General features: G+C 49.7%; 11 protein-coding genes across 11 annotated transcripts; 7 read left to right on the top strand and 4 right to left on the bottom strand.

Annotated features, from left to right (window-relative positions):
• Positions 1 to 1,173: 1,173 nt before the first annotated feature.
• On the top strand, positions 1,174 to 1,917 carry N7446_011112 (putative SNF7 family protein (Cta1); the record flags this gene model as incomplete). Its single annotated transcript, XM_058519854.1, has 2 exons — positions 1,174 to 1,239; positions 1,333 to 1,917. 2 exons carry the CDS (start codon positions 1,174 to 1,176, stop codon positions 1,915 to 1,917), a joined length of 651 nt encoding a protein of 216 aa, XP_058367378.1.
• A 100-nt stretch (positions 1,918 to 2,017) lies between these two features.
• Positions 2,018 to 3,903, bottom strand: N7446_011111 (NRAMP family metal ion transporter; the record flags this gene model as incomplete). Its single annotated transcript, XM_058519853.1, has 3 exons — positions 2,018 to 2,940; positions 2,991 to 3,671; positions 3,737 to 3,903. 3 exons carry the CDS (start codon positions 3,901 to 3,903, stop codon positions 2,124 to 2,126), a joined length of 1,665 nt encoding a protein of 554 aa, XP_058367377.1. The 3' UTR covers positions 2,018 to 2,123.
• A 1,105-nt stretch (positions 3,904 to 5,008) lies between these two features.
• Positions 5,009 to 7,689, top strand: N7446_011110 (uncharacterized protein; the record flags this gene model as incomplete). The annotated part of the gene is made up of 4 exons (XM_058519852.1): positions 5,009 to 5,600; positions 5,687 to 6,042; positions 6,099 to 6,670; positions 6,723 to 7,689. 4 exons carry the CDS (start codon positions 5,009 to 5,011, stop codon positions 7,687 to 7,689), a joined length of 2,487 nt encoding a protein of 828 aa, XP_058367376.1.
• A 780-nt stretch (positions 7,690 to 8,469) lies between these two features.
• On the bottom strand, positions 8,470 to 10,242 carry N7446_011109 (uncharacterized protein; the record flags this gene model as incomplete). Its single annotated transcript, XM_058519851.1, has 5 exons — positions 8,470 to 8,553; positions 8,621 to 8,682; positions 8,779 to 9,094; positions 9,184 to 9,298; positions 9,494 to 10,242. The coding sequence occupies 5 exons, from the start codon at positions 10,240 to 10,242 to the stop codon at positions 8,470 to 8,472; spliced, it is 1,326 nt and encodes a 441-aa protein (XP_058367375.1).
• A 620-nt stretch (positions 10,243 to 10,862) lies between these two features.
• On the top strand, positions 10,863 to 11,120 carry N7446_011108 (uncharacterized protein; the record flags this gene model as incomplete). The annotated part of the gene is made up of 2 exons (XM_058519850.1): positions 10,863 to 10,917; positions 10,966 to 11,120. 2 exons carry the CDS (start codon positions 10,863 to 10,865, stop codon positions 11,118 to 11,120), a joined length of 210 nt encoding a protein of 69 aa, XP_058367374.1.
• Positions 11,121 to 12,693: 1,573 nt separating this feature from the next.
• Positions 12,694 to 13,795, top strand: N7446_011107 (S1/P1 nuclease; the record flags this gene model as incomplete). Its single annotated transcript, XM_058519849.1, has 4 exons — positions 12,694 to 12,931; positions 12,980 to 13,071; positions 13,127 to 13,696; positions 13,772 to 13,795. 4 exons carry the CDS (start codon positions 12,694 to 12,696, stop codon positions 13,793 to 13,795), a joined length of 924 nt encoding a protein of 307 aa, XP_058367373.1.
• Positions 13,796 to 14,420: 625 nt separating this feature from the next.
• N7446_011106 (3-ketoacyl-coA thiolase peroxisomal A precursor) lies at positions 14,421 to 16,249 on the top strand (the record flags this gene model as incomplete). The annotated part of the gene is made up of 3 exons (XM_058519848.1): positions 14,421 to 14,723; positions 14,819 to 15,255; positions 15,306 to 16,249. The coding sequence occupies 3 exons, from the start codon at positions 14,421 to 14,423 to the stop codon at positions 16,102 to 16,104; spliced, it is 1,539 nt and encodes a 512-aa protein (XP_058367372.1). The 3' UTR covers positions 16,105 to 16,249.
• Positions 16,250 to 16,374: 125 nt separating this feature from the next.
• On the bottom strand, positions 16,375 to 17,418 carry N7446_011105 (RraA family protein; the record flags this gene model as incomplete). The annotated part of the gene is made up of 5 exons (XM_058519847.1): positions 16,375 to 16,551; positions 16,626 to 16,724; positions 16,803 to 17,152; positions 17,217 to 17,292; positions 17,362 to 17,418. The coding sequence occupies 5 exons, from the start codon at positions 17,416 to 17,418 to the stop codon at positions 16,375 to 16,377; spliced, it is 759 nt and encodes a 252-aa protein (XP_058367371.1).
• Positions 17,419 to 18,091: 673 nt separating this feature from the next.
• N7446_011104 (arylamine N-acetyltransferase family protein) lies at positions 18,092 to 19,153 on the top strand (the record flags this gene model as incomplete). Its single annotated transcript, XM_058519846.1, has 3 exons — positions 18,092 to 18,492; positions 18,552 to 18,597; positions 18,647 to 19,153. The coding sequence occupies 3 exons, from the start codon at positions 18,092 to 18,094 to the stop codon at positions 19,151 to 19,153; spliced, it is 954 nt and encodes a 317-aa protein (XP_058367370.1).
• Positions 19,154 to 19,307: 154 nt separating this feature from the next.
• N7446_011103 (NADH dehydrogenase [ubiquinone] 1 alpha subcomplex subunit 1) lies at positions 19,308 to 19,827 on the bottom strand (the record flags this gene model as incomplete). The annotated part of the gene is made up of 5 exons (XM_058519845.1): positions 19,308 to 19,328; positions 19,385 to 19,479; positions 19,565 to 19,568; positions 19,637 to 19,729; positions 19,780 to 19,827. The coding sequence occupies 5 exons, from the start codon at positions 19,825 to 19,827 to the stop codon at positions 19,308 to 19,310; spliced, it is 261 nt and encodes an 86-aa protein (XP_058367369.1).
• Positions 19,828 to 20,078: 251 nt separating this feature from the next.
• Positions 20,079 to 23,944, top strand: N7446_011102 (uncharacterized protein; the record flags this gene model as incomplete). The annotated part of the gene is given in 6 exon segments (XM_058519844.1): positions 20,079 to 20,162; positions 20,245 to 20,968; positions 21,040 to 21,110; positions 21,183 to 21,230; positions 21,304 to 21,769; positions 21,784 to 23,944. 5 exon segments carry the CDS (start codon positions 20,493 to 20,495, stop codon positions 23,942 to 23,944), a joined length of 3,222 nt encoding a protein of 1,073 aa, XP_058367368.1. The 5' UTR covers positions 20,079 to 20,162; positions 20,245 to 20,492.
• Between the last annotated feature and the right edge of the window lie 803 nt (positions 23,945 to 24,747).

Raw genomic sequence — 24,747 nt, 5'->3', positions numbered from 1 at the left:
CGTAACGGAGCTGTCTATGGTACAAGGGGTTGACGGACGGCGTTCTCAGGAGCGGTTGCGCGACAGGCCGATACACCGGTAAGCGTGGTGTCCACACAGAGGCCAGGTCGCGCAGGTCGAGTGGGGTATGCCGGGCCGTCACCTGGAAGTGACTAGCAATGGAAGTGCGAAATGAAAAGAAGATTGAGGCGATCTAGCGCTGTTTAGGAGAGAGGGATCAGCGATCGGGTTCAGATGCCTGCATCACCTGCATCACCTGCAATCCCGATGAGGTGTACCCGGTGAGGGTAGACCTCACGGGGGGCTGCGACAGGACCGGAGTGCGAGGGACTAGCCAAGGGGATTGCAAGGCGCTAGGTCTAGAAGCAGCGCCCTTGATAGATCATACCTTCAATCTTGAGCAATGAGGGAGTGACGAGAAAGAGAGAAATTGAGACCTCCCTGTGGGTTTGAGGGGGAGGGAATATAGGAAGAAATGGGAATCACAGTTGGAGAGTCAAAATGAGTAGACTCAAAGTAGGCTGGACTGGCGACTCAACACCTGTCCATAGGAAGTGAGGAGGAGGAGAGGTGGACGTGAAGCTGTGATCGATTACTGATCCCCGAGGGCGGAACACACACAGTGCGGGACCATACGAACTAACTCGATACGTATATCTCTAGAAGTTAGTACTCCAATTTGCCTGTATACATGTAGCTGATATTTGTCTTCTGTCTCTGTTTCTGTTGCTTTCTCTGTTACATTTTATTTTGATCCTGGGGGTCTGCAGGCCTGCATCATGACGGTGGGTACTAGGTACAGCCCCTCCCCGCCAGATTTGTGTGTTGAAGGAAGTCACCAATACCTGTCGTGTCTTGTCCCACGCTTACTTTACTTTACTCTGCGAATTCCAGCTGACGAAGAAAGATCATCTGACGCACTCAAGGGTCGAAGCATCTGAAACCCAAGTAATCACGTGTATGGCCTTAGGCCTTAGGCCCCCACTGACGTTGCTCCGCATTAAACGCAAGGCTGTACATATACACTGCACTCACTAAAGCTATTGTGTCTCCCCGTTTGTCCCAGCAATCGGGTATTCTCTTGTCCCACCGATCGCGATCCTAAGCACTGGCCACACCTCTGGAATCGGACGTCAACCTCCAATCCTTAACATCTCCAATCTCCAACCCACCATGAACCGACTATTCGGCACGAAGAGTACGGCTCCCAAGCCGACTCTAGAGGGCGCCATCTCCAATGTACGAAACCAATCCCCAATCCAAGCTTGACCACCAGACACCGGATCCCACACCCACACCCCTCCTTACAACCCCCACTAATAACACCTCCAGGTCGACACCCGAGTGTCCAGCATAGATGTCAAACTCGCAGCGCTTAACTCCGAACTCTCAACCTACCAAGCCAAAATCGCCAAGATGCGCGACGGACCAGGCAAGAACGCCCTCCGCCAGAAAGCGCTTAAGGTCCTGCAGCGCCGGAAACAATACGAGTCACAGCGAGACCAGCTATCGCAACAATCATGGAACATGGAGCAGGCAGGGATGATGCAGGATAATTTGAAGAATGTCATGACGACGGTTGACGCGATGAAGACCACGACCAAGGAATTGAAGAAGCAGTATGGCAAGGTCGATATAGATAAGATCGAACAGATGCAGGATGAGATGGCTGATCTGATGGAGGTTGGCAACGAGATCCAGGAGAGTATCTCGCGCGCCTATGATGTTCCTGAGGATGTGGATGAAGCTGAGTTGGATGCTGAGCTTGAGGCTCTTGGTGAGGAGAGTATGTTTGAGAGTAGTATGGGCGAGAGCGCTATGCCTAGTTTCTTGCAAGATGAGGTTGCGCCGCCGCAATTTATTGATGAGCCGCCTGAGCAACCTAAGGTTAAGGAAGCTGCAGGGGGGCTTGGGTGAGGTGTTTACAGCGTGCTTTTTGGCGATATCCTGGATTCAGGCAGTGGAGTATATTGGATGTTATTCTAGCTTGCACTACGTGATAACTTTTATTGAAGCGCTCATTTGAACCATATTGAATCATTCATGTGATTTTTTGTTTTCGAAATTAGGGAGGCTTCATGAGGCCATTCCAGATGTCTGGCTTGTAGAACATGTCATCTCGATTAAGATGACTTGCCCATTCCCACGAGAACGAGCAGGGCCACATTCATCACAACGATGATAACCCACACAATGACCGCAATGACCGAAGTAACTAGATTGTTCCGCATTGGAACTTCGGCTACTTCCACTTCATCCTCTTGTTCGCTAGCTTCTTCAGTCTTAACAGTCATGTAGCGATTCAAGCAGGTGAACCAGATCAACGGAGCAGAGACAAATGGCAGGATGACACTCAAAACAACCTGGCTTGCAGTCAGAGTCTTGTTCAGACCATCCTTGCCAACTGCTCCAGCAATGATAATGCTGGGGATGATACTGATGGAGCGGGTGATGAGTCTTCGAAGCCAAGGTCGAATGGTCCAGTTGAGCATTCCCTCGCTGACCATTTGCCCGGCAATCGTGCAAACGATTCCCGCTGAGATACCAGACAATAGCAAAGCCAGGGCAAAGATTAATCCAGCCGCTGGTGCGATTGACTGCGAGAGCAGTTTGTGGATACCGAAGAGGTCGGCATCAGCACCGCCAGGGACTTGGTAGAGAGCTGCTCCGGCAACAATGAGAATGGCGCTGTTCACGAACAGTGCGAAGGTGAAGAGTGACAGAGCGAGCTCGATGATCGAGTATTTCATGCAGCCGCGGATAGCATGGATCGAAGGACGATACTTGACTTCGCCGCCAGTGCTGCCCAGAGGCACTGTGGCCTCCACGTAACCGGCTGTGACATCGAAGTCCTTCAGACGAGATTGGACCACTCCACTTCCCAGGAAGAGGGAGTGTGGCATAACTGTGGCACCAAGGATCCCACAACTCTGGTAGAGACTAAAGATGTGTTAGTGGTGGGCTTCGTAAGGCAAGGAAACAACACTTACCCTTCTGATTGAACGATGGCCGAAGAAGGCAGATAACCCCGGAAGACTTCGCCAACTGATTGATCCCGCACGAGAGAAAGCTGAATGCAGAAGCAAACAACCACACCCAAGACCAACGCCATGACGAAGAACTCGAACAATCGCAGTCCCCACATCGCCCCGTTGGGACGATAAAAGATGAGAATAAAGAGAACATCAACCAACGTGAGGGCACATCCAGCCACCAAGGGGATATTCAAAAGCAGGTTCAACGCAATTGCCGATCCAACCACCTCCGCGATATCAGTAGCAATAATGGCCGCTTCCGACAGTATATAAAGAATAATCACCATCCATTTTGGCAGGTGGGCTCGGCAGTTCTCCGCCAAGTTGAGGCCAGTCACAGAGCCCAGCTTAATGCAAAGGGACTGAAGCAGAATAGCAAAGAGGTTGGAAACGAGAACGATGAACAGCAAGGCATATTTGAAACTTGCACCGGCAGCGACATCGGTGGCGTAATTTCCCGGGTCGATATACGCAACGGCAATGAGGAAGCCAGGCCCAATGAAGCGGCTGAATTTGGCCAGGCTGCGGGCACAGTGCAGAGAAGAGTCTTTGAAATAAGTTAAGAAAGGACGGCGAGGTGATCCGCTGGTCGTCGGGGGTGAATCCCCTCCCGAGAGCGCAGTGATCACCGCGCCACTGGGGACTTTTTTAGGGGGGGATCCCGATCGTGCAGACTGTGCGGTCTCTCGTCAATGGATAACGTGTCCTCCCCTGCTGCATTGGCGGAATTGGCATGTCTGCGATGGACTCGCGAATTGGCTAGGCCATTGAAGTCATTCCGAGTCGTGGTGTCTGGACTGAAGGGCGGTGGACTCTGGTTCCAGCTTGGATGCTGGAGGGTGTCGTCTGTCCGCGAGGGGCAATTCATGGTGGGGTGTGAAGATGAAGATCAAGATCTGACAAAATGCTTAAATCTTTGTCTTTGATCGGGTGATGGTCGGTTCATCGGAGCCACACGAGAATCCACGTAATCCACATTAACCTTGTGGGAAGACCCCGAATGCACCCGGTGTTGTTCCCGTTCTGGGGCCTATACTGAGCACATCATATATCCAACATGTACATGTATGGCATGAAGATAAGTTAGCAGTATAATAGTTGGTAATATGCATCTTAATCTTCGACCCATTTCCAGGGCGTATTTGCTCTGATGCTGGAAGAGCGCAAACGGCTAAACTGTGGGTCGCGGAATTCCATCTACCGGGTATAGTACGGTAGCGACATGAACATACATGAAAATCTGCACCTTGATAGTCAGGAGATCTGGAACTGAGGAGGTTCCCAGCCTTGTTTACATGTATGCATGGAGTAGGGGTGTTTGTTGTCGGAGTAATCCACCGGGCATCGGGAATAGGAAAGATGCGGAGTTCCTATTTATTGGAGTCACAAGGTGTGTCTTGTGACCATTATGCGGATTAAGTAGACTGAAAAAGAAGAACAGACTGCAAATATACTAACGTGCAACATGGTGGTATAGAGATGTGTATTTGTTCACAGCTGTGAAGCCCTGAGTAGATATATACAATGCCGCATTGGGCCAAAACACAAACATCTCAACCACCTGCAAGGACTCGACAGTACAGTACTGTATGCACCTAAACATAAACATCAACTATCAAAATCATGCAAGATGACATGGAATATGACATGGACAAATCCGCGTTCACCGCCAGCGCGTTGCCCCTCGCAACCTTCCTATCCGCACGTTGTTTACTCCAACCCCAATGATCGGCTTGGCCTAGTTCGAGGACATCAAGATACTCGATGACGAACTCTTCAAAATCCCCACAGCCCCCTTCTTCTTTCACATTTGATCCCACATTTGTTTTTGTGTTTTCTTTTTCAAGGGCTTGATTCCCATCGCGTTGCCCTTTCTTGCGTGTGTTTCTAAACATCCCGTGAGTCCTGCAACTACCCGTCTACTTGGATTTCCTTTTGCTAACTCCTGCAGTTGCTGGTCAAAGAGGATAGCAATGGCTGCCAGTGCCTCCGGTCCCCAGATCTTCGATGATGCGAACCGATCACCCGGCAAGACGTCCATGTTCCGGGCCATAATGTCGCCGAAATCACATAAACGAAACCAATCGGCTGATGATGCCGTTGCCCCACGGCCTCTGCAGCGAAGCAAGCCATCCGAGAACAACACTTATCCATTTGGCGAGGAGTCGGGCCCCCTCGGCGGCTATCATCCGTTGAGTGAGATCGTTCCAAACCGGGATGCGGGGGAGAACGGAGTACCTGCTCCAAAGATGAACAAAGGGCCAAAAGGCCCCATGCATAAAAAGACCAAGAGTGCCGTCTCCTTGAAGTCATTGAGAAGCTACATGGAGCGGAAAGATGGGAAGCCGGAGGAGCCAACGGAGGAAGGAGAGGGTTTGTCTCCCAAGAAGGCTAAATCGTCTACCAGTCTCTCAGCCATCCTCAAACGATCCCAGCGTGGGCGAAAGGGCGATGGATCTAAGCAGACTCGCGACAAAGAAAACCGCAGCCCAACCGACCTGATCGATAATATGCCATCCCCAGTGTGGTCTCAGGACTCAGCATCCGTCCATAGAGAGCCCGTCGGTCGACCTCGACCAACCTCGACCATCGACACGCGACGGACTGTGGCGGAGGAAGTCTCCTTTACATGCCCAAAGGTTATGGTCCAGCCCAGCAACGGAACTTTTATGACTACCATCAACCATCTATCGCGAAAGGGAGTGATGCGAAGCCTCGCCCGAAGTCAGACATCCTGTCTGGCAATCGGAGAGTGAAGGACCTCTTTGGTCTGCAGCGAGCATCGTCGAGGGAGAGCGAGTCTGCTGGCCAATATGATAATGTTTCCACCAAGAGCCGAGGGCCCCCAAGCCCTCGGAAAACAGCTCCTCCTACGGTGAAAGAGGAGCCCAAGCGGTTATCTCGTGTGCAGGCCGCCATCTCCGCGTTCAACGCAAAGGAGCGGGATGCTGATGTGCACCAGCACCTGAACTCGAAGGACCTCGAGAGCGAATTCGAAAAGTTGCTGGTATGTCCAATGCTATGCAAAAGTGTACTATGATGGCCGAGCTAACAGATCTCTAGGATGCAAGGAACATTCCCCATAATATGCGAGATAAGATGCGTTCACTCGACACCAATATCAAGGCAGACTTTATTCAGAAAGACCGAACGGAGAACACTCCTCTTAGCGCAGGGACCGGCGACAGCCGCCGAGGCCGTGGAAAGGAGTCGCTGGATGGCCAATCTCAGGATCGGAAGGGCTCCCGCTCACGGTCTAGAAGCCGTGGCTTCACACTGAGCAAAGGCCCATCCTCGCCCGGTAAAAAACTACGGCGGGATAGTGAAGCCTCGAACCGTCGCCCGAAATCGGTCGATCTGTCCCAGCCTGTTGGTGTCTACACGACACTCTCAGCTGCGGGTTCTACTGCGTCACTTTCTGAGGCCGCAGCTGTTGATACTGCGGCAGATCCCTCTGACTTTGTGCACTACCTACGAGAGATCCAGAAGCCCGAGATGGTTGAAGTTGGAAAGGTGCATAAATTGCGCCTTCTTCTTCGCAACGAAACCGTCAACTGGGTTAATGGATTCATCATCGAGGGAGGCATGGACGAGATTGTGCAGCTTCTCTATCGCATTATGAACATGACCTGGAGGTGCGTATTTTTACAGCTGTCTCATCTCAAACTACCACTGACATTGCCATAGAGAGGACCACGAGGACACACTCTTGCACGAGGCATTGCTTTGTCTGAAGGCTCTTTGCACGACATCTGTCGCGTTGGCCCACCTCTCTTCTATTGAGGATGAGCTGTTCCCCGCCTTGCTCAAGATGCTCTTTGACGAAGAGAAGAAGGGCCCTAGCGAGTTCACCACCAGAGGCATCATTGCCAATCTACTGTTCACGCAGCTTTCTACCGCCCCTGCTGGTGATATGGCAGTAAAGCGCACCAGGCAGATCCTCGGCTATTTGCAGGACCCAGCGCCACCAGAAGACAACCAACCACTGTCCTTCATCGCTAATATCTACCAGTCACGGCCATACCGTGTGTGGTGTAAGGAGGTCACCAACGTTACTAAGGAGGTGTTTTGGATCTTCCTTCATCATCTCAATGTCATTCCCCTCCCCAAGACGGAGGACTTGTTCGGTGAAAGGCCACCAGAAGACATTCGTCCTTATGTTGAACGTCACTTCCCACCCCCTCGTCCCCCCGTCCCAGCTGCACCATATGTTGGCGGCGTCGAGTGGGATGCGACAAACTATCTTGCCGCGCACCTCGATCTTGTGAACGGCCTGATTGCCTCTCTTCCTACCTCAGACGAGCGTAACAAACTCCGCGCTGAGCTCCGTTCCTCCGGCTTCGAGAAAGTCATGGGCGGCAGCCTGCGTACCTGCAAGGAGAAGTTCTATTCCTCCGTGCATGACTGTCTGCGCACCTGGGTTGCCGCTGCCGCAGATGATGGCTGGCCATACACCTTCGTGCGCGAAGGCCCGCCTCGGACAGGCGAGCCTGGCTCCCCAACCAAATCCCCTAAGAAGTCGGCGCCTGGCAGCCCAAAGAAGGGCCTAGTCGATGAGCGTCCACCTAAGCTCGAGCTTGCGCTCGACTTCTCCAACAACTGTCCAGCTCCAGGCCCGACCACCCCGTCGAGCGACATGCGCAGCTGGCTCTAAGAACCGGGTGCGCAACCCCCGGTTCAATTTAACGAATTTCCATTCCTCTCTTGTCATTATTTCCTACCTTTTCTTTTGCCTTTACACGTTATCATGACTCGGCGTTCGGGCTGCTCCAGCCTCCTCTCATCTTATCTTGTTGGTTCCCCCTTTTTTTAAAACCTGACCTTGGGAGTTACAGTTACTTTCACAAGCCTGTTGCTTCGACAGGCGTTCTGGCATTATTGGTGTTATTGGTCTTGTTTCACTGCATTTTACTTTTTCCTTGTCCAGAGAAGTCCTGCGGACATGATGTAATGAAGCCATATATTGGCACAGGCGACGGAGGAGAATGTGAGGAAAAGGAAGAGGAAGACGGATGGGACTTGTATTGTTTCTGTTCGTGCTTTCCTTGTTGCTCTGTTTCTCTCTCCATGGTACAGCGACGCCTGTTCATCCGACTGGATTTACTCATGACAAAATGACAGATATGAGAATTGAATGAATCGTCACAGCTTTTTTTGCTTTACATTACTTGTCACTATCAGCACAGTAGCGTTTAATTGCTTTTATCATAGCTGGGGTTTGCCTGGCAGAATTCAGTTGCTTTTTTCCCTTTCTCTACTTCCTAGGCAGTTTTATTGATATAGGCTGTTTACTTCATTGTGAAATACTATATAAAGTTAATAGACTAACATACAAGTTGGGAATCTAACTTATCTCAATATCATACAAATATTGCCAATGCCAGAGATCAATATACAAGGACACATGTCCATCTCACCCTCATAAGTAGCCCGTTTACTCCTTCCTATCCCTCTTAGGCTCAGGAGCTGGTGGGGCAGAGAATATAGCCTTGAGGCCATCGAAGAAGCTTTCTCGAATCTGTAACAAGCGTTAGTCACACTATACTTGATTTTTGTATAGAAGTAAAGCAGAGTAGAGTACGTACCCCGTGGAACGGCGTATTCTCGGTTTGCCATTCCATGAAGAGAACCGCGTAGATGACAACGACTGTCAAGTATAAATGTTAGCTTCGATCTTTAAAACCTCTCATATCTCATATCTCATATTTCCACCTCACTCCCAACCTCAAAATGGAAAACTCACATCCAATAACAACCCACTGTCCCAGAGTAACAGCCTTCATAAACTTCGGTCGTGCATACTTAGGCGCTGCGCGCCGACGATACTTCCGTTCGAGTCGGAATTGGTGCTTTGGGGAGAGTTTGGACATATCCGGCGGCCATTGGCGCTTTGGTTGGTAGGGGCTGTAGTAGACGTCGTCGAAGGAGGGGGGCGCGGTGTTTTCCGGTTTGGTTGTTGACATGCGGAAGGGGGAGTCTTTTGTTGGCGCGGTTGATGTGAAGCGTGTTCGTGGTGTTGTTGTGAAGGTGCGGGAGGTGGGGGTTCGGAGTGTCGTAGTCTGGGGGTTTGTTAGCGCTGTGTTTATTGGAAGGGCTTTTTGTTTTCCGTAGAAGTTGAGGGTTGTATGGGTGACTTGGGGTCTCGTACAAGGTGCCATGGTGTGCGGCTGGTTGGGAGTTTGGAGGCTGATGCGGTTGCGCTTGAGGGGACGCAGCGCGCCGACGAGGCGGCTGTTAATGCTTGTCGGAACATGGGGGGAGTTCTGGTCCAGAGAGACCCCGGTGTTTTTCTAGGTGGAGGGTGGCGTGGGTTGAGGTTGGAGTTGGAGGTCGCGCGGAGAATAATTTGATCGGCTTCTCCGCCTATCTCTCTCCCATCTACAGGTACACTTCCACAGTGGCTTGCTCAAGCTATGCTATTATGCTATTATCTAGATCTCTTTACCACCACTTCTAACCGAGACCAAGCAGCTTCCACATCAACTGGAATATCGACATGAGAAATAAATCCTCGTCCCCGAGGCCCATAGCCATCTTTATCATCCCTCAACCTGGGAATCTCCCCCATAATCAACTCCAAGAAACGATCTTGAGACCATAGTTCCGAGGTCGTCGAGATAGGGCAATATTCCAGAGCACCGTCTTGAGACAATTGCATGCGCGGCACAAAGATTGGACAGCTAACAATCGAAACCGGAGACTGTACATCTTCATATGCTTTTTCGAACGAAGCTTTAGTCCTGAGCATCATCGTCGGGTCTTGAATGACAATGCACGTCTTCGGAGCTTGGAAGCCTGCATCATCGAGGACTTTGCGACAGAAGGAAGCGTTCTGCCCGCAATTCGTAGATTTGGACTCTAGAAGAATACGACATCCTTCTTTGGCGATGAGAGATCGATCATAGAACTCATCTAAGATTCTTTCTAGGACTTCTGCCTCTGGGAGATCTTGGATTTCATCGGCAATGCGTGAGAATATAGGGTGTGCTTTCACGGCATCATAGAGTAGCTGGGTTGAGTGACCGATTCCCCCGCAGAGCACCAGGGCTTTGGTGAGGGATTGGTGCTGGAGAGTGTTGAAGAGGACTTCGGCACTGTGGAGAACTGCTGATGCACAGATAACGATGCAGTCGACCGGGGAAAGATCTTGCTGGTTGTCACTGAGGAATTCAGAGACGAGGTTGATGTCCGCGACCGTGTTGGACATTGTTGAAGTGAAGTGATAGTTTGTACAGAGAGAGATGATAAGTTTGAGTGGATCTACGGAGTATCACACTAAAAATAGACAATCTTCAATTTGCCGTTATCAAGCATCAGACATAAAACATCATGGAATGACACAACGCCCTTGAACTACTGCTGCACTGGAAGGTACCAGATATGCCTGCAGCAACACACCCTCCAACGCAGCCTTAATCTGAAGCGCCAACGTACGTGAATGCCACCGGCGCTACTGAGTATAACCGCCCATGACCCAATTAGGTTAAAAAGGGGTAGCGTTGGGTACCTTTATGGTATGTTTACTTTTGTTTTGGGTACCAGATATCAGATTTTGGTTTATTGCGTTATGGGACTGGCTCGGGATGGTAAAGTAAAGTAAGCAGTAAGCTAAATTCGACGAGTCCGTTTTCTCATACTACGTACTAAATCACTATCTCTTAGCAGGAGCTCGCGCAGGAAATTATTCTTCGGCATTGCGGGATTAGATAAGTGACAGGTGTTTTGTGGATAGGAGGTTTAAATCTGTGAGTGGGCTCCGAAATAATAAATTTTGCACCTAAACCTAGAGACTGCTACGTGGTCTCTCACTATAAAAGAGCTCTTCTTATGCTTAGCCGATCCTTCTTTTACTTTCTCCCTAACCGATACGTTTACAACATTAGTAAGTCTCTATATCTCACTATTTTCCTTCTCCTTAATACTTCTCTAGCTAAGGCACTAAGATGTCTGGCGTTGCTACAAGCCGTGAAGGAGATTGGCATCCTGGGGCTCCTCTACACAGCCGCTACTCTTTTGGCCCTGTATGCTGGTTACGAAGCAATTGGGATAGCTAAGATGTACGGAAAGCTCTGGATTGAGAGGTAAAGTAACTTGATATCTCATACATGCAGTCTTTTTAGAACTTGGAGATGCCCTAAGGATTTAAATAGATGCTAACGTCGGCTATAGACATTTTGAAGTCGAGCGTCCTATGTAGGAACCAATCGTCTAGCAACAAGATTCGCGATAGGAGGGCTGGCAGCGAGAGCAGACAGTCACAGTCCGACCCTCCTTAGCATATCGACGTTGAGATTCCACCAGCAGATTCATTGGTAACTAATGTTCTAAGTAAATCGGCCTAGGTTACGAACAATTATGACTTATTACTACTTAATGTATAATTAATGAGGAGAATAGCTTACTATATTCTTAGAATAGCTATTTTTGTTAGGCACAACACAGTATTATATTACTAACGTTTCTATCACGAAATTAAGTTGGAAGACAATCATATTTAGTATATTTTAGATTGTTTTCACCTTTACTTATCTAAAACTTGGATAGAATCTATAAGACCACCAGGCCTAATAAGTAAACCCCTTAGTTCTATACAATTAGATTCCCTTAGATAGAACAAACCCAACGAAATAGTGGTAGTATGTCTCATCATCTATCTTAATCTAGGTTCATTGCCAGATACTTCGGCCACCACTCCTCTTTAAGAGCATCGTCGAAGATTTCCGATTACGCCCGGCTCGTCGCGCCTTACAATATTCTAGTACGCAGAATACCACCCAGCCTAGGCCCAGTCGACTTTTTGTTCTCCTTTCACATCCTTGCTCGCAGTTCTCTCTGTTTGTTAGATTCTCCTACGCAACGTGATAAGAATTTATCCAAAGCATTGGAGGTCGTGGAAAGATCAATATAATCCGCCTATTGTGTGATTGATCTCCATATGAAAAACTCCACGTAAGATATCTCTTTTGTTTAAAAGATGTGGAGAGCACTGATTCCGGCTAGCATTTGTAAGGTTGAGTATTAAGTTATGTACTTTTGTTGTCTTGGTTTGACCCAAACTCCGTCTCAACATCCCGCCTAAACTCCCTTGCCCAGGGATGAGTGCCTTGTTACGTCCGCAATAGCTTTTTATATTTGAAACTCCCTATATCCCTTTTATTCAAACAGTAGATCAAGTTGCAAAAATTAGATACTAATAAATGCAAGTGGAAAGAGATCGTACTGAGAATTCCGGTGATGAGGGGCATCGAAGTACCGTGTGCTCTTGATGTAATTTACGGGTTGTATCCGAGCTTCTTTGCTTGGTTCATTCAGCCACCGAGACCAGCGATCTCCCGGCAAGGGCTCGAGCCATGAAGCAGGAATCCTCCGTCATGGTGAAATCAGCTGCGACCTGCGGTAATGGATAAATCGGTTTCTTTTTGCTGCAAACAGCAGAACATTCGTATTTAGGCTTATCGCATCTGCAAGCCTGGTTGGATCTAGACTGTTCGTGGGCTTTTGTACATAGTACAGCTGATCATTGCCTCGATTTCGAGGGTTGGGTTAATAAATAACGGGCCACTGTATCTGCTATTCTGTTCTTCCTTTTATAACTCCAGTGGATCTATCCAAATCTCAGCTCTTCAATAGCCACTTACCAGTTGCAGCTGCATCAACAATGTATTACCTCTGGTCACTCCTGTTTTTCAGTTACACGCTCCAGTTCAGTTGGGGCTGGGGAGACCTCGGTCATCGAACGGTAGCCTATTTGACAGAGAAGTACCTAGACAAGCACGGCGCTCAGCTGGTGGAAGATCTTATTACCCCGGATAAGGATTTCGATATCTCAGATGCGGCAGTCTGGCCTGATAAACAGAAATTTCGCTCTCCATTTACTAGACCATGGCATTATATAGGTATGTACTGATGCCAGTTATAGCAGAACCACGAGCTTATCCAAACAGATGCAGAGGACAAGCCGCCCAATTCGTGCCGTGTTTCCTATGAAACAGATTGCGATAAAGGTGGATGTATTATATCCGCTATTGAAAATATGGTTAGTGAGCGAGATTAGATGCAAAGATCAATAAACATCACTGACAGATGGAAAGACACATCAGGTGCAGGACCTCAGTCTGGAGAAGGCGCAGCGAGGTGATGCGTTGAAATTCTTAATGCATTTCATTGGTGACCTGCACCAACCGCTGCATGTCGAGGCGCAGTTTCGAGGAGGCAACGATCTCCACGTTTGCTTTGATAACCGCTGCGCCAAGAATAAGAACCTTCACAGTGTGTGGGATACGGAAATCCCACATAAAATCAACGGCCTTAAGCAGAAGCCGAAGCACAACGATGAAAAAGAGCCAGCTGTGAAGTGGGCCGCAAAGTTGTTCCAGTCTCAGGGATTGAGGCCCCTTCAGGCAGAATGCTCTGACACGAAGAAACCATTAAAATGCCCTCTGATATGGGCAACTGAGTCAAACAGACTGAACTGTGATTTCGTTTTCAAAAAGGGCGTTGAATGGCTCGGAAATAATGACCTGGGTGAAGAGTACTATGATGAGGCTGCTCCTGTTGTGGAAGCACAAATTCTCAAAGCAGGCATTCGCCTGGCTGGGTGGTTGAATGCTTTGGCAGCTGACAGACCATCAGGGGAGCCTTGTAGCCGTCAATATGGAAAGGTGAGAAATCGTCTCCGTTCCTGGTCCAGGCCTTCTTTACAAATGCGACGATCTAACTGTTTTGCCAATCTTCAGATGAGAATACAACAGGAGCTCTAATAAAATCGGAATACGATGAGAAAATTGGAAACCAAAAAGGCGCCATGACAGCTCCAAAAGTGGGATTATATTGAAGTCTATTTGACAGGTGGGCGTATTTATCATTTTATTGCTGTTCATGTAGTAGGAATATTCCATGTCTAGTCTAGTAAGTTCTCGGTCTTATTTATTCTCTCTTCGATTTTGTTTCTTAGGTTTGCCCCTGCATTTCTCGATGCCTACGGCAATGATAAGAGACGCGTATATCTTGCTCATGCTAGTTACTCTTAGAGGCAACAGTGGCGGATCACTAGCAGAGCGGATGTGGAGTTTTACAAACTGTTGTAGTTTAGAGGAATGATTGTTATTATCTCCGAGGGAAAATAGAAGGCTATATATACAGCACGAACTCTTAAGTTATTTTCTAACTACTCGATGCTTCATATGAATGGTCTTTTGTGATTTACTCCAAGCCTTTTTCCAAGATGCAAAAGAGAAAATTAAACTACCGTTGGTTTATGAGATGATACCCGAGCTTCCCCACAAGATAGAAACACGGAGGGGATATATGTACTCCGTATATACGTCCCGTATTGCACTTCTGATTATTGATCACACCGAAGTATCACATAGATGTATATGCTTCATGATCACTAGATCCACAGCCGAGTATGACGTTGTTGCACATGCAATTCACATGTGGCCCGGAGATCCCGTGACTCCGTCCGGATCATTGATGATGCGGCCAAATGGACCTCGGTACTTTCACGGATATGCGACTGCGGCCAGCAACGGCCATTCAAAGGGGAAGTATCACCGATCTCACACGACTTTTATAAGAGCGTCGTTTCCCCGGCCTGCATTAGCTTCTGAAACTTCATCTGACTCCTTTCTTTCAACCCCATACTCTCCCTACCTTCCCCATCCCACATTGACGTCATGTCTTCCGGTATGTATGCATGTGCAAGCCAAGATGGCGTTTTGTTGGCCGTTGCGAGTTATGGTCCAAAAGCACAAGTGTACTAACCTCGATGTATAGCTCAGCAACGCCTGAACCAGGTTTCCTCCCACTTCGGCAAGAAGGGAGCCGCCGCCCTCACCGAAAAGCACCCCGATGATATTGTCGTGACATGTGCTCTGCGAACGGCCCTCACTAAGGGTGGCAAGGGTGGCTTCAAGGATACCGCTGCCGCTGATCTACTCGCTGGTGTCTTCAAGGCTGTCCTTGACAAGAGTGGCCTCGACCCCAAGGCCGTTGAGGATATCGCTGTTGGTTCCGTTCTGCCCCCCGGTGGTGGTGCCACTGAGTTCCGTGCCGCTGCTCTCGTGGCTGGCTTCCCCGAGACCACTGCTGTCAAGAGTTTGAACCGTCAGTGCTCTAGTGGTCTCCAGGCCATCGCCGATATTGCCAACGGTATCCGGTCTGGCATGATCGATGTTGGTATCGGTGCTGGCGTTGAGAGCATGTCCTCTCAATATGGGTACGTATATTCTACGATTTTTATCTTAATCACATCTAACAGTCGTATAGACCCGGTGCCGTGACTGAATTCTCCGACCTTCTCGAGAACCACCCCGAGTCCGCCAACTGCAAGGTCCCCATGGGTGTCCTCTCCGAGAACATGGCCAAGGACCGTGGTGTGACCCGTGCCGCCCAGGACGCCTTCGCCGCCTCCTCATACCAAAAGGCCCTCAAGGCCCAGAAGGCTGGTCTCTTCAACGAGGAGATCGCCCCTCTGGATGTGAAATGGACCGACCCCAAGACCGGCGAGGAGAAGACCATCACCGTGAAGGCCGACGACGGCATCCGTGAGGGCATCACCGCCGAGTCTCTGGGCAAGATCAAGCCCGCCTTTGCCAAGGACGGCTCCATCCACGCCGGTAACGCTTCCCAGATTTCCGACGGCGCCGCCGCCGTCCTCCTCATGAAGCGCTCCACCGCCGAGCGTCTGGGCCAGAAGATCATCGGCAAGTATGTTGCCGCCAGCGTCGTCGGCGTCAAGCCCCTCCTCATGGGTGTCGGCCCCTGGAAGGCTATCCCCGTTGCTCTGGAGAAGGCCGGCATCACTAAGGATGATGTCGACATCTACGAGATCAATGAGGCCTTCGCTTCTCAGTGCGTCTGGTGTGTCAACGAGCTTGGTATTCCCCAGGAGAAGATCAACCCCAAGGGTGGTGCTATTGCGTTCGGTCACCCTCTTGGATGCACTGGTTCCCGCCAGGTCAGCACTCTGCTTACTGAACTGAAGCGGACAAACAAGAAGATCGGTGTCACCAGCATGTGTGTCGGTACCGGTATGGGTATGGCCGCTGTCTGGGTTGCAGAGTAAATGAAGCATCTGCTTTCGATTGTACAATGAACTAGCGATTTTGGCATTTAACGTTTTCCTTTCCCTTATACACACAGATTTCTTGTTATGTATTGAATACCACACGAAATTGGACCTTCACCTGCTCAACTACATATTTCATTGCGGTTCCCGTCATAAAAGGATCAAGGGCTATCTAGCAGTATATACTAGTTTCGTTAGGAGCAGAGCATAAAACACGCTTATATTCGAAAGTCCTCTCCAATATAGCGCATCAACCAAGATAATAAATCATAACGCAGAGCGGAACTTCTTGAAGGCATCCGTAACACTCATACCCTGGGCAACGGCCTCCTTAGCCTTCTCATCCATCGCAATCAACTTAGGCATGATCTCAAGCACTTGACCCAGCAGTTCACGAGGAATAGCAACGACACCTTCCAACGGATCACAGAAGATAATATCTCCCTATCGTAATCGTTGATCGTCAGCCAAACGCGCCACACAGTCAATCCCACATAAGAAAAAGACTTCAAACTCACCGGTGAAACAGTAACACCCCCAATCGATATCGGCACATCGCGAGCACCAGCTTTCGCCTCGGCATTAGTCCCAACAGTCGAGGTAGCCCGCGCCCAGATCTATCCACAAACATAACAATCATTAGCAACACTCTTCCACACACACAATTCCTTTCCATCTTCCTAGAACAAACTAACCGGAAGACCGGTCCCCCTCAACTCCCCCAAATCCCTAATCCTGCCACCAACAACAGTCCCCCGAATCCCAACAGCTACCATCCTAGTCGCCATAATACCACCGGTAACAGCACAGAACTGATCATCCGGCTGTTCAATAACAACAATAGAACCAGCGCCTGAAGGATCTGCAGCTGCGAATTCGCCTACATGGTCGACCCAGTGCTTGCCCGATTCGAAGCCGTGCTTTCGTGGATTCTCTGTTGCTATACTTGGTGACTTGCTGCTCTTTGAGATGAATTTGAAGGTTGTTGCTGGTGCGGCGATTTTGGGGGTTTGTGTGTTGCGGCCTGTTATTGGAGAGAATGGGACTGTTTTATTTTGTTAGTTGCTTTTAGTTTTTGGAGGGGTACGTTGCGTATGTTGGTGGTTTACCTAGGTCTGCGAGGTAGCCTGCTCTCGCTCTGCTGCCTTCCGGTGTCTTTTGGAGCTTTATGAGGGCGTCTGATACCTGAATATGATATTGTTAGGGGTACTGCTCATGATATATGGATGCTGATATTGGCTTGGCCCGACATGCATCACAAGCCGAGTAATTCTCAACCAGAGTCGCAAGTTGCTCGTTCAGTGTTGCCATTGTGTTTAACGTGGAGATTGAAAGCGAGCGGGATAATGTTAACAGTATGGTTAGATGATATACGAGGAGAACAATGCTGTACAGGCTAGATGGAGGTAAGTATTAAGGAAAGTATCGGGAAGTGTCGTCGAGCACATGCCCGTACGTCCGGATATCGGATGAATACATCATCGGTTGATCGGTTGATCTGGGGTTTGCCGATTATACATGTCGCGTGTTACATAGGACAAGCTTACTAACTGACATTGGTTGCAATTGCAATTAATATATAATTCTACATTCCATGCTCTATATCGTGCATGTTACACTATAGAAGATCTTGTGGTTCCCCGCGGAGAACGTGCATAGCCGAGGATGACCCATCTGCGACAATGCAGCTTTCTGCAGGATCAATATATGACTGTCGTATAATCTTCGAGTTTCCCGGCAATTTCAATTACAAAGGACACCACAATACGAGATCCGTTCACTCCATAGATCTAAACTCGGCTGGGTGAGTCAAGCAAATGCCGTGTGGGGAGAGAAATTGGTCATCCACAACGTGGACTATATCCACACGTGGAATAATTCCGACTCAAAGGTTCTCACCAGTCTACTCATTCTTGTCTATTCATCCAATCTAGCTCATCTATACATACCCCATTTGAAGCAAAAACCAGACACCTTCAGCAACATGGCAACAAAACCAACTTATTCCGAAGCCCAGTTGGAAACATACCTGAAGCGCATTGGATACTCCAAGTCCGCTGGGTCAGAGACTCGTCTCCTCCAACATGTGCGCCAGAATATAGAGAAAGATGCACATGCAACGCTATGTGATCTCCAACGACGACATCTCACTGCTATTACTTGGGGTAATTCGGAACTGCATTACTCGCGGCATCATACTATTTCATTGGACCCGGAGACTCTTTTCGAGAAGATGGTTGAGAGACGGCTTGACGGGTATTGCATGGAGAACACGGGTTTGTTTCTCATTATCCTGCGGTCTTTGGGGTACTTTGTTTATCCCACTGCTGGCCGAGTCGCTCAGGCTGCGGAGACGGGTGTAGATACTGGGTTATTCTTTTCAATGTGAGTTCTGCTGGTTGGTCGCAATCGGATGTACAAATGAGCTGACTCGTTTGGTGAAGGGCGCATATGATTCTGATTGTGAATATTGACGGGAAGAAGTATATGGTATATGAAGTTGTCCTAGATTTACTCATGAACTACGCTGACCGAATAGGTTGACGTCGGCTTTGGGAATAACGGTGCTACTGCCCCGCTGCCGCTGGAAGAGGGTGTTACTGCTACGCACATTGCGCCGTCTGAGATGCGCCTGGTCAAGGAAAACATCATCGAATTCACGGATCCAACACAGAAGGTCTGGATCTACCAGACAAGATACAACCCCGAGAGCACCTGGCTGTCTCAGATCTGCTTTTCCGAACAGGAATTCTTGCCTCAGGATTTCGGAGTCATGAACTTCTCCGTCAGCAAGAACCGGGCCAGCTGGTTCACCCAGAGGTTTATCTGTGTACGATTTCTCATGGACGAAAGTGGGAAAGAGATCGTAGGCCAGTGCATCATGTCGGGCAAAGAAGTCAAGCAAAGAGTGCGCGGGCAAACGGAGGTCTTGCAGGTGATGCAGAACGAAGATGACCGGGTCAAGGCCTTGGCCAAGTACTTCGATATGCACCTTCGCGCGAGCGAGATTCAAGGTATTCGTAACTTGCCCTCGCAGCTCAAATAGCAAATAGACCTTTGGTGGACTACTGGGAAATCCGTGTGTGAATAGGATATGGTACAGCGTTTCTAGATAAATTGCAGTGGATATGTATGATCACGGAAAAAATGGAAGGCGCAGGCATAGAGCGTAATGGGGAAACGAGGTTGCAATTTTGAGTCTAGTAAATCCGCTTCTCGATCTGTGCTTCTGGTTAGCGATTTCGCACGAGCGATTGAGGGCCAGTTCAATTCGTACCTTCCACGGGTTGCTGACGTCGAATCCGGGGGGTGCTTGGTGATTGCTGGACTGTGCCCGGAATGCGCCTGTAATTCTCTGGTCTCTCTCCATCACTATTCGCGGTGAACTGTTAGCTTGGCAAATTCCCCCGAGAGGATTCGAGTCGTTGGTGTCGTGGATATGTCGGTTATAACTTACTTTGCTATAAAAGTGTTAGCAGGCATTCTAGGGGAGTTCCGACCGCAGCCGACAAGGAAAAGGACGACTTACTCTATCCCACAGGTCACGGTTCCAGCGTGCCTTCTTGCCATCGTTGGCGAAGCGCTTGACATAGTGAAGACCGTAGCCAGTCACGCCAAACATCTAGCATTGGTGAGTTGTAGCCCCGAGAGGAATTGACCAATGATACGCACGGTGATAATGATCCCATAGGGCAGCAAGGCTTCGAAAGGAACACCCATGATGTGTAGTTCGGAAGTGAGCGATTGAATGGAGGGGTATGCAAATGTAGAATCAAGAGCCGTGAAGTCTCTCACGGATTGAGCAGAGTGGACAAATCGCGGAGAGTGTGGAGGGGAGTGTCTCTTCCCACGGCGACGGGCTTGAGGTCTCCTCCACCCAAAGTAGTTTAGCCGTGCTGAGTCAGCTCGCTGCAACGACACTCAGGCAGGACAAGGGGCGTGATGGCCGCTGCGGATCGCATTCGATTGTAAAAGAGACAGGCCCCGGTGCATGGACTGTCCTTCGACGCGTCTGGTACGCTTTTGATTCAGAGATTCTACTGAATTTCCTTGTGGTGAGTTCTCTCCGATTTGCGACACGCGTTTGCGATGCTCGAGCCACCTCCAGCGGCGGACTGACACCTTTTGTTTGTCTAGCTTCCACTTTGCGCCTTGCGGCTTTGAGAGTCAATCCCGATCGTTATTTGTGCTCTTGAAGATCTTCGGTAACGTCTGGGTACGCCGCAAATCTCGTGTTGGATCCAGATGCGCCCCCGGATCAGCGCCGACGTCAGCGGGGTGCTCCTCTAACCGGATCGGTTTGAGCTTCTATAACCAAGACTCTTTATTGCTCAGGCATATCTTATAGGGCTGCGCTCATCCTGGCTGTTGCGGTAACATTCACTATGGCGGCGACAGGGCCGCCAGCAAACGATGAACCGGGCAAAATCCACCAGCCTGTGGACCCGGCCGACAGCGATCTCGATGCGGAGGGAGAGGAAGAAACCGATTTGTACGAGATGGACCAACAGCTTCAAGATGCTGTTCACCGAGCATACACCGGAGAGGCCGATGAGGATGGACCAGACGAAGCTGCGGATGGAAGCGCGGGCGTCAACGGCCTGAATGGAGATGGTGGCGACAATGACGAGACAGAGCCTGTTGGCGCTGTCAAGCTTGCCGACGAGGATGCGCCATCAGAAGAAGACTATGCGGAGTCTGAAACAGCCGATGCAGATGCCGACCCCGTGTTTGAAGACAATGACCGTGACGCATCAGAACCCGAGTCGACTGATCATGAATCAGAAGCCGAAGACTGGGAGGCAGAGAGTAATGATCGTGAGGATGTTGAGACTGATATCCGCAGTCGCGCAAACTGCGTGTAAGTGGAATAGCTCCAGGCGCCGGCGCAGCTAGGATATGCAGGTACTGACGGACCAATAGGTTTTGCAGTCAAGACGAAGAGCACGACCCAAGTGAAGATTTTGAGGAATGGTTGACTTGCATTGTCTGTGGTGATCACTGTATGTTCTGTTTGCCGGAGCGAAATCCTTTCTTTGGTTACTTTTGGTCCGTTACTGACTACATCTCGATAGCTCATCGCCAGTGCGCTCGTGAGCAAGAAGCGTTTGATGATTCCGAAGGTACGCCAAAATATTAACCTCGGTGCTGTTCCTTGCTACCGTGAACCCCGGCGACTAACACTGCAAAATCTAGATCCGTGGAGGTGTCTCACTTGTGTTCGTGACAATTTACAACCTGACCCAATAGAGAGCGAGGTGCCTGAACAGAAAGCCTCGTTTCTTCCCAAAGAGCTTCTACCTGCACACGCCGGCAAACACCACGAAGGGTTCCATTCGATTTTCGACACGGGAGTTAACGAAGAGATACTTAACAGCTCGCGGTCGCTGCGCAAGCGTAAGGCATCTTCGGTTGAGGCTGAAGAACATGTACCTGTTCTTCGGAAAAGGCTACGTCAAACATCATTCCGCGGCGAGCATCCTGACTTGAACGGCACAAGCTTTGAGGGTGCAGATGCTGCCGAGGTCGATCCTCACTCTCCTGCTCGGACGCGTTCTGTGCGTGTTCGACGCACGCGTGCTCTGGATCGAGAACACTGCCGCGTAGTAACAAGCCAGTTTGGAAAACTTATCGTCGGATTCCGACTTGACGAAGCCAGAATGTCTAAGATCATAGGCACCCAAGCCCGACCACAGCGCAAGAAGAAGAAAGCGTCAAAGCCGCCAGTCGTGCCTCCAGAACCCCAAGCTCACTTTGTTCCGCTCCCCCTGTATCCTACAACAACATTACTTTGTTCGACCGAGAGACCGACGACCCCAAATCCAAACCATATGGGGGCATTCTATCGGAGGTCGAGCAAGACACCTCCAAAACACTTCCCACACAATTCGATCGTGAACGATTCGAACAGGCTCGCCTGAAAGCCGAAGATGAATGGCAACAGAAGGTCAGAGAGGCAGAGCTTAACGGCGAAGCCACACCACACGCTTCACAAAAGGTGTCTGGTCCTCCCTCGAAGATCAAATACATCAACTTTGGTGGCTATGAGATCGAAACTTGGTACGCCGCGCCTTACCCGGAGGAATACAGCCGCAACCGTGTTCTGTACATCTGCGAATTTTGTCTTAAGTACATGAATTCCGACTATGTCGCCTGGCGCCACAAGCTCAAGTGTCCCGCAAAGCACCCTCCTGGGGACGAGATCTATCGCGATGGATCGATCTCGATCTTCGAGGTCGATGGACGGAAGAACCCAGTCTACTGTCAAAACCTTTGCCTCCTCGCCAAACTCTTCCTTGGCTCCAAGACTCTTTACTACGATGTTGAACCCTTCTTATTCTATGTCATGACGGAGTACGACGACTTAGGTTGCCATTTCGTTGGCTACTTCAGTAAAGAGAAACGTCCAAGTTCGGCAAACAACGTCTCCTGCATTCTCACTCTACCAATTCATCAGCGAAAAGGCTATGGAAACCTTCTCATCGACTTCTCGTACCTCCTCACTCGCATTGAAGGCAAAAACGGATCTCCCGAGAAACCACTTTCTGACATGGGCTTGGTCTCTTATCGAAACTACTGGCGACTCATCTTGTCTTACCAGCTTCGTGATCTGAAGGCCCCTGTCAGCATCGCAGACCTATCTGATCTAACCGGAATGACGGCAGACGATATCGTGTCTGCCCTCGAGGGACTTCGGGCTCTTGTGCGGGATCCCATCACCAAGACCTACGCAATCCGACTCGACCACAAGTATTACGACGAAGTCATCAGCGGCTGGGAGAGCAAGGGCTACGTTCAGCTTAATGAAGATGCGCTTCTCTGGACACCTTATATAATGGGTCGTAGCAACCAGTCACACTTTGACCGTGCTCCTCTACATACCGTGGCGCAGAGAGGTGACCCTGACGATGATGAAGAGATCGAGGATGAAGATGCCCCAATGGTGAATGGGACCGGCCCGAATGCACTTGATGAGCCTGCTGGGCCGCCTTCCACAAGTGGTCTCCAGCCCCATGGCGCTCATCATTCCGCAACGCGGCACCCTGAACCCCCACTCGTCAACCCTGCAGCTGGAATCCCACCATCTCGATTCGAACTCTGGCCTCCCGTCCTTGCCGCCGCACCAAAACGCAAGCCTGGCCGTCCGTTTGGTAGTACCAAAAAGGACAATTATCGCGCATCTATGACACCTTCGGCTACCCGTAACGGTGGTCGCAATACCCCTCGGCGACCATCTGCGCTGACAATGTTCACACCAGGAGGCAGCATCCGCCGCGGCCGGAGCTCCATTGTCGCGGAATCACCCGCAGCCGATGCAACCCCCACCCACACCAATGCTCTTGGATTAGAACGAGGTCAAGTAGTCGAGGAAGAAGCCGTGATTGACGATGATGCCGACGCCGATGGCGAAGTCGATGAGATCGTGCCTGTACCAGAAGCTGGTGCAACTGTTGAAACAGATGTCGCCAATGACGACACTCTCCCCGACGAACATCCCAGGACCAACGGCATCAAATCAGCCGAGGTTCTCAAGAACAGCGAGCCCCTCAAGACTCCCGAGAAGAAGATCAAAAACACTTCTCGCTCTCCAGAGACAGCTATCTCCCTCCGATCCCACCGGTCAACGGACAACCCCAAAACACCACGATCCGTCAACCGCAAAGCCCTAGTCGAAAAAGTCCAAGTCATGGTCCCCGCTGAACCAGGCTCTGCCTCTAAATCAGAAGGCAAAGGCGAAGGCGCCAAAACCGTCAACACAAACGGCATCGACACTGACTCAGATGCTGATGCAGACGCCGAGTACGAAGTAGACGGCGACGTCGTGATGCAGACATAATAACCACTTCCGGTGGGGTGGTTTCGTGCTCCGCGGTTGGGGGGCTAGTGCCAGTGCGATTGTGATGATTTTGCCTGCAAAGTGTTACGCATGTTGATAGGGCGTTTGTATGATGGGATTGATTCTTTAACTGCTCTCACTTTTCCTATTCCATTCCCACTCTTATTTCCTTCGTGTCTTGTGTCTTCGGGACTTACAATATCCCACTCTCATTCCACCGGTCGATTTAATATTCTATTCCGCTTTTCTTTCTTTCTTTCTTTCTTCACTTTTTTTTTTTCTTTTTTTTTTCTTTTCCGAATACTGGCTACGTTGCGTTACGTGGCTGTTCAAAGGGTCTGACGATATCAATGTGTCGCGTGATGTGTCGTCGATCCCGTTTGGTTCTTCACTAGTTGCTTTTCCGGGATTTCATCCAGCAAGGAGCAGGGCGGGGGTGTCTGGAGTTTTTCTTTTTTATTTCTCTTATTTTCTGCTTTGTTTTGTTTAGATGCTTTATTTTCTCTTCTCTATCTAGTTGCGAGAAATTAGTACAGTGTGTGAATTAGCATCCGTGTCAATGTATCCATTGCTGGTCTTTTCGTGCTCTCATTTCGTAGTGTACACAGCATGATCTTGTCCATGCTCATGATGCACAGTAAGTTAGTTGGCCCGAATTGGTAATTCACTGTCGCTGTCGCGTTCATAAAGTTAAGTGGTCGCGTCCCGCCTAAGTTTATGACCTGTCAGGTTAACGGTACAAGGTACAGTAGTTAAGGCCCATATGCATGTAAATATATAGAGAAGTATAGCAAGACATGTGA

The sequence above is a fragment of the Penicillium canescens genome, assembly GCF_028828765.1.
Source record: "Penicillium canescens strain IBT 15451 chromosome Unknown utg000008l_segment0_segment0, whole genome shotgun sequence".
NCBI classification, from domain to species: domain Eukaryota; kingdom Fungi; phylum Ascomycota; class Eurotiomycetes; order Eurotiales; family Aspergillaceae; genus Penicillium; species Penicillium canescens.
This window is presented reverse-complemented; position numbering and strand designations above follow the sequence as displayed.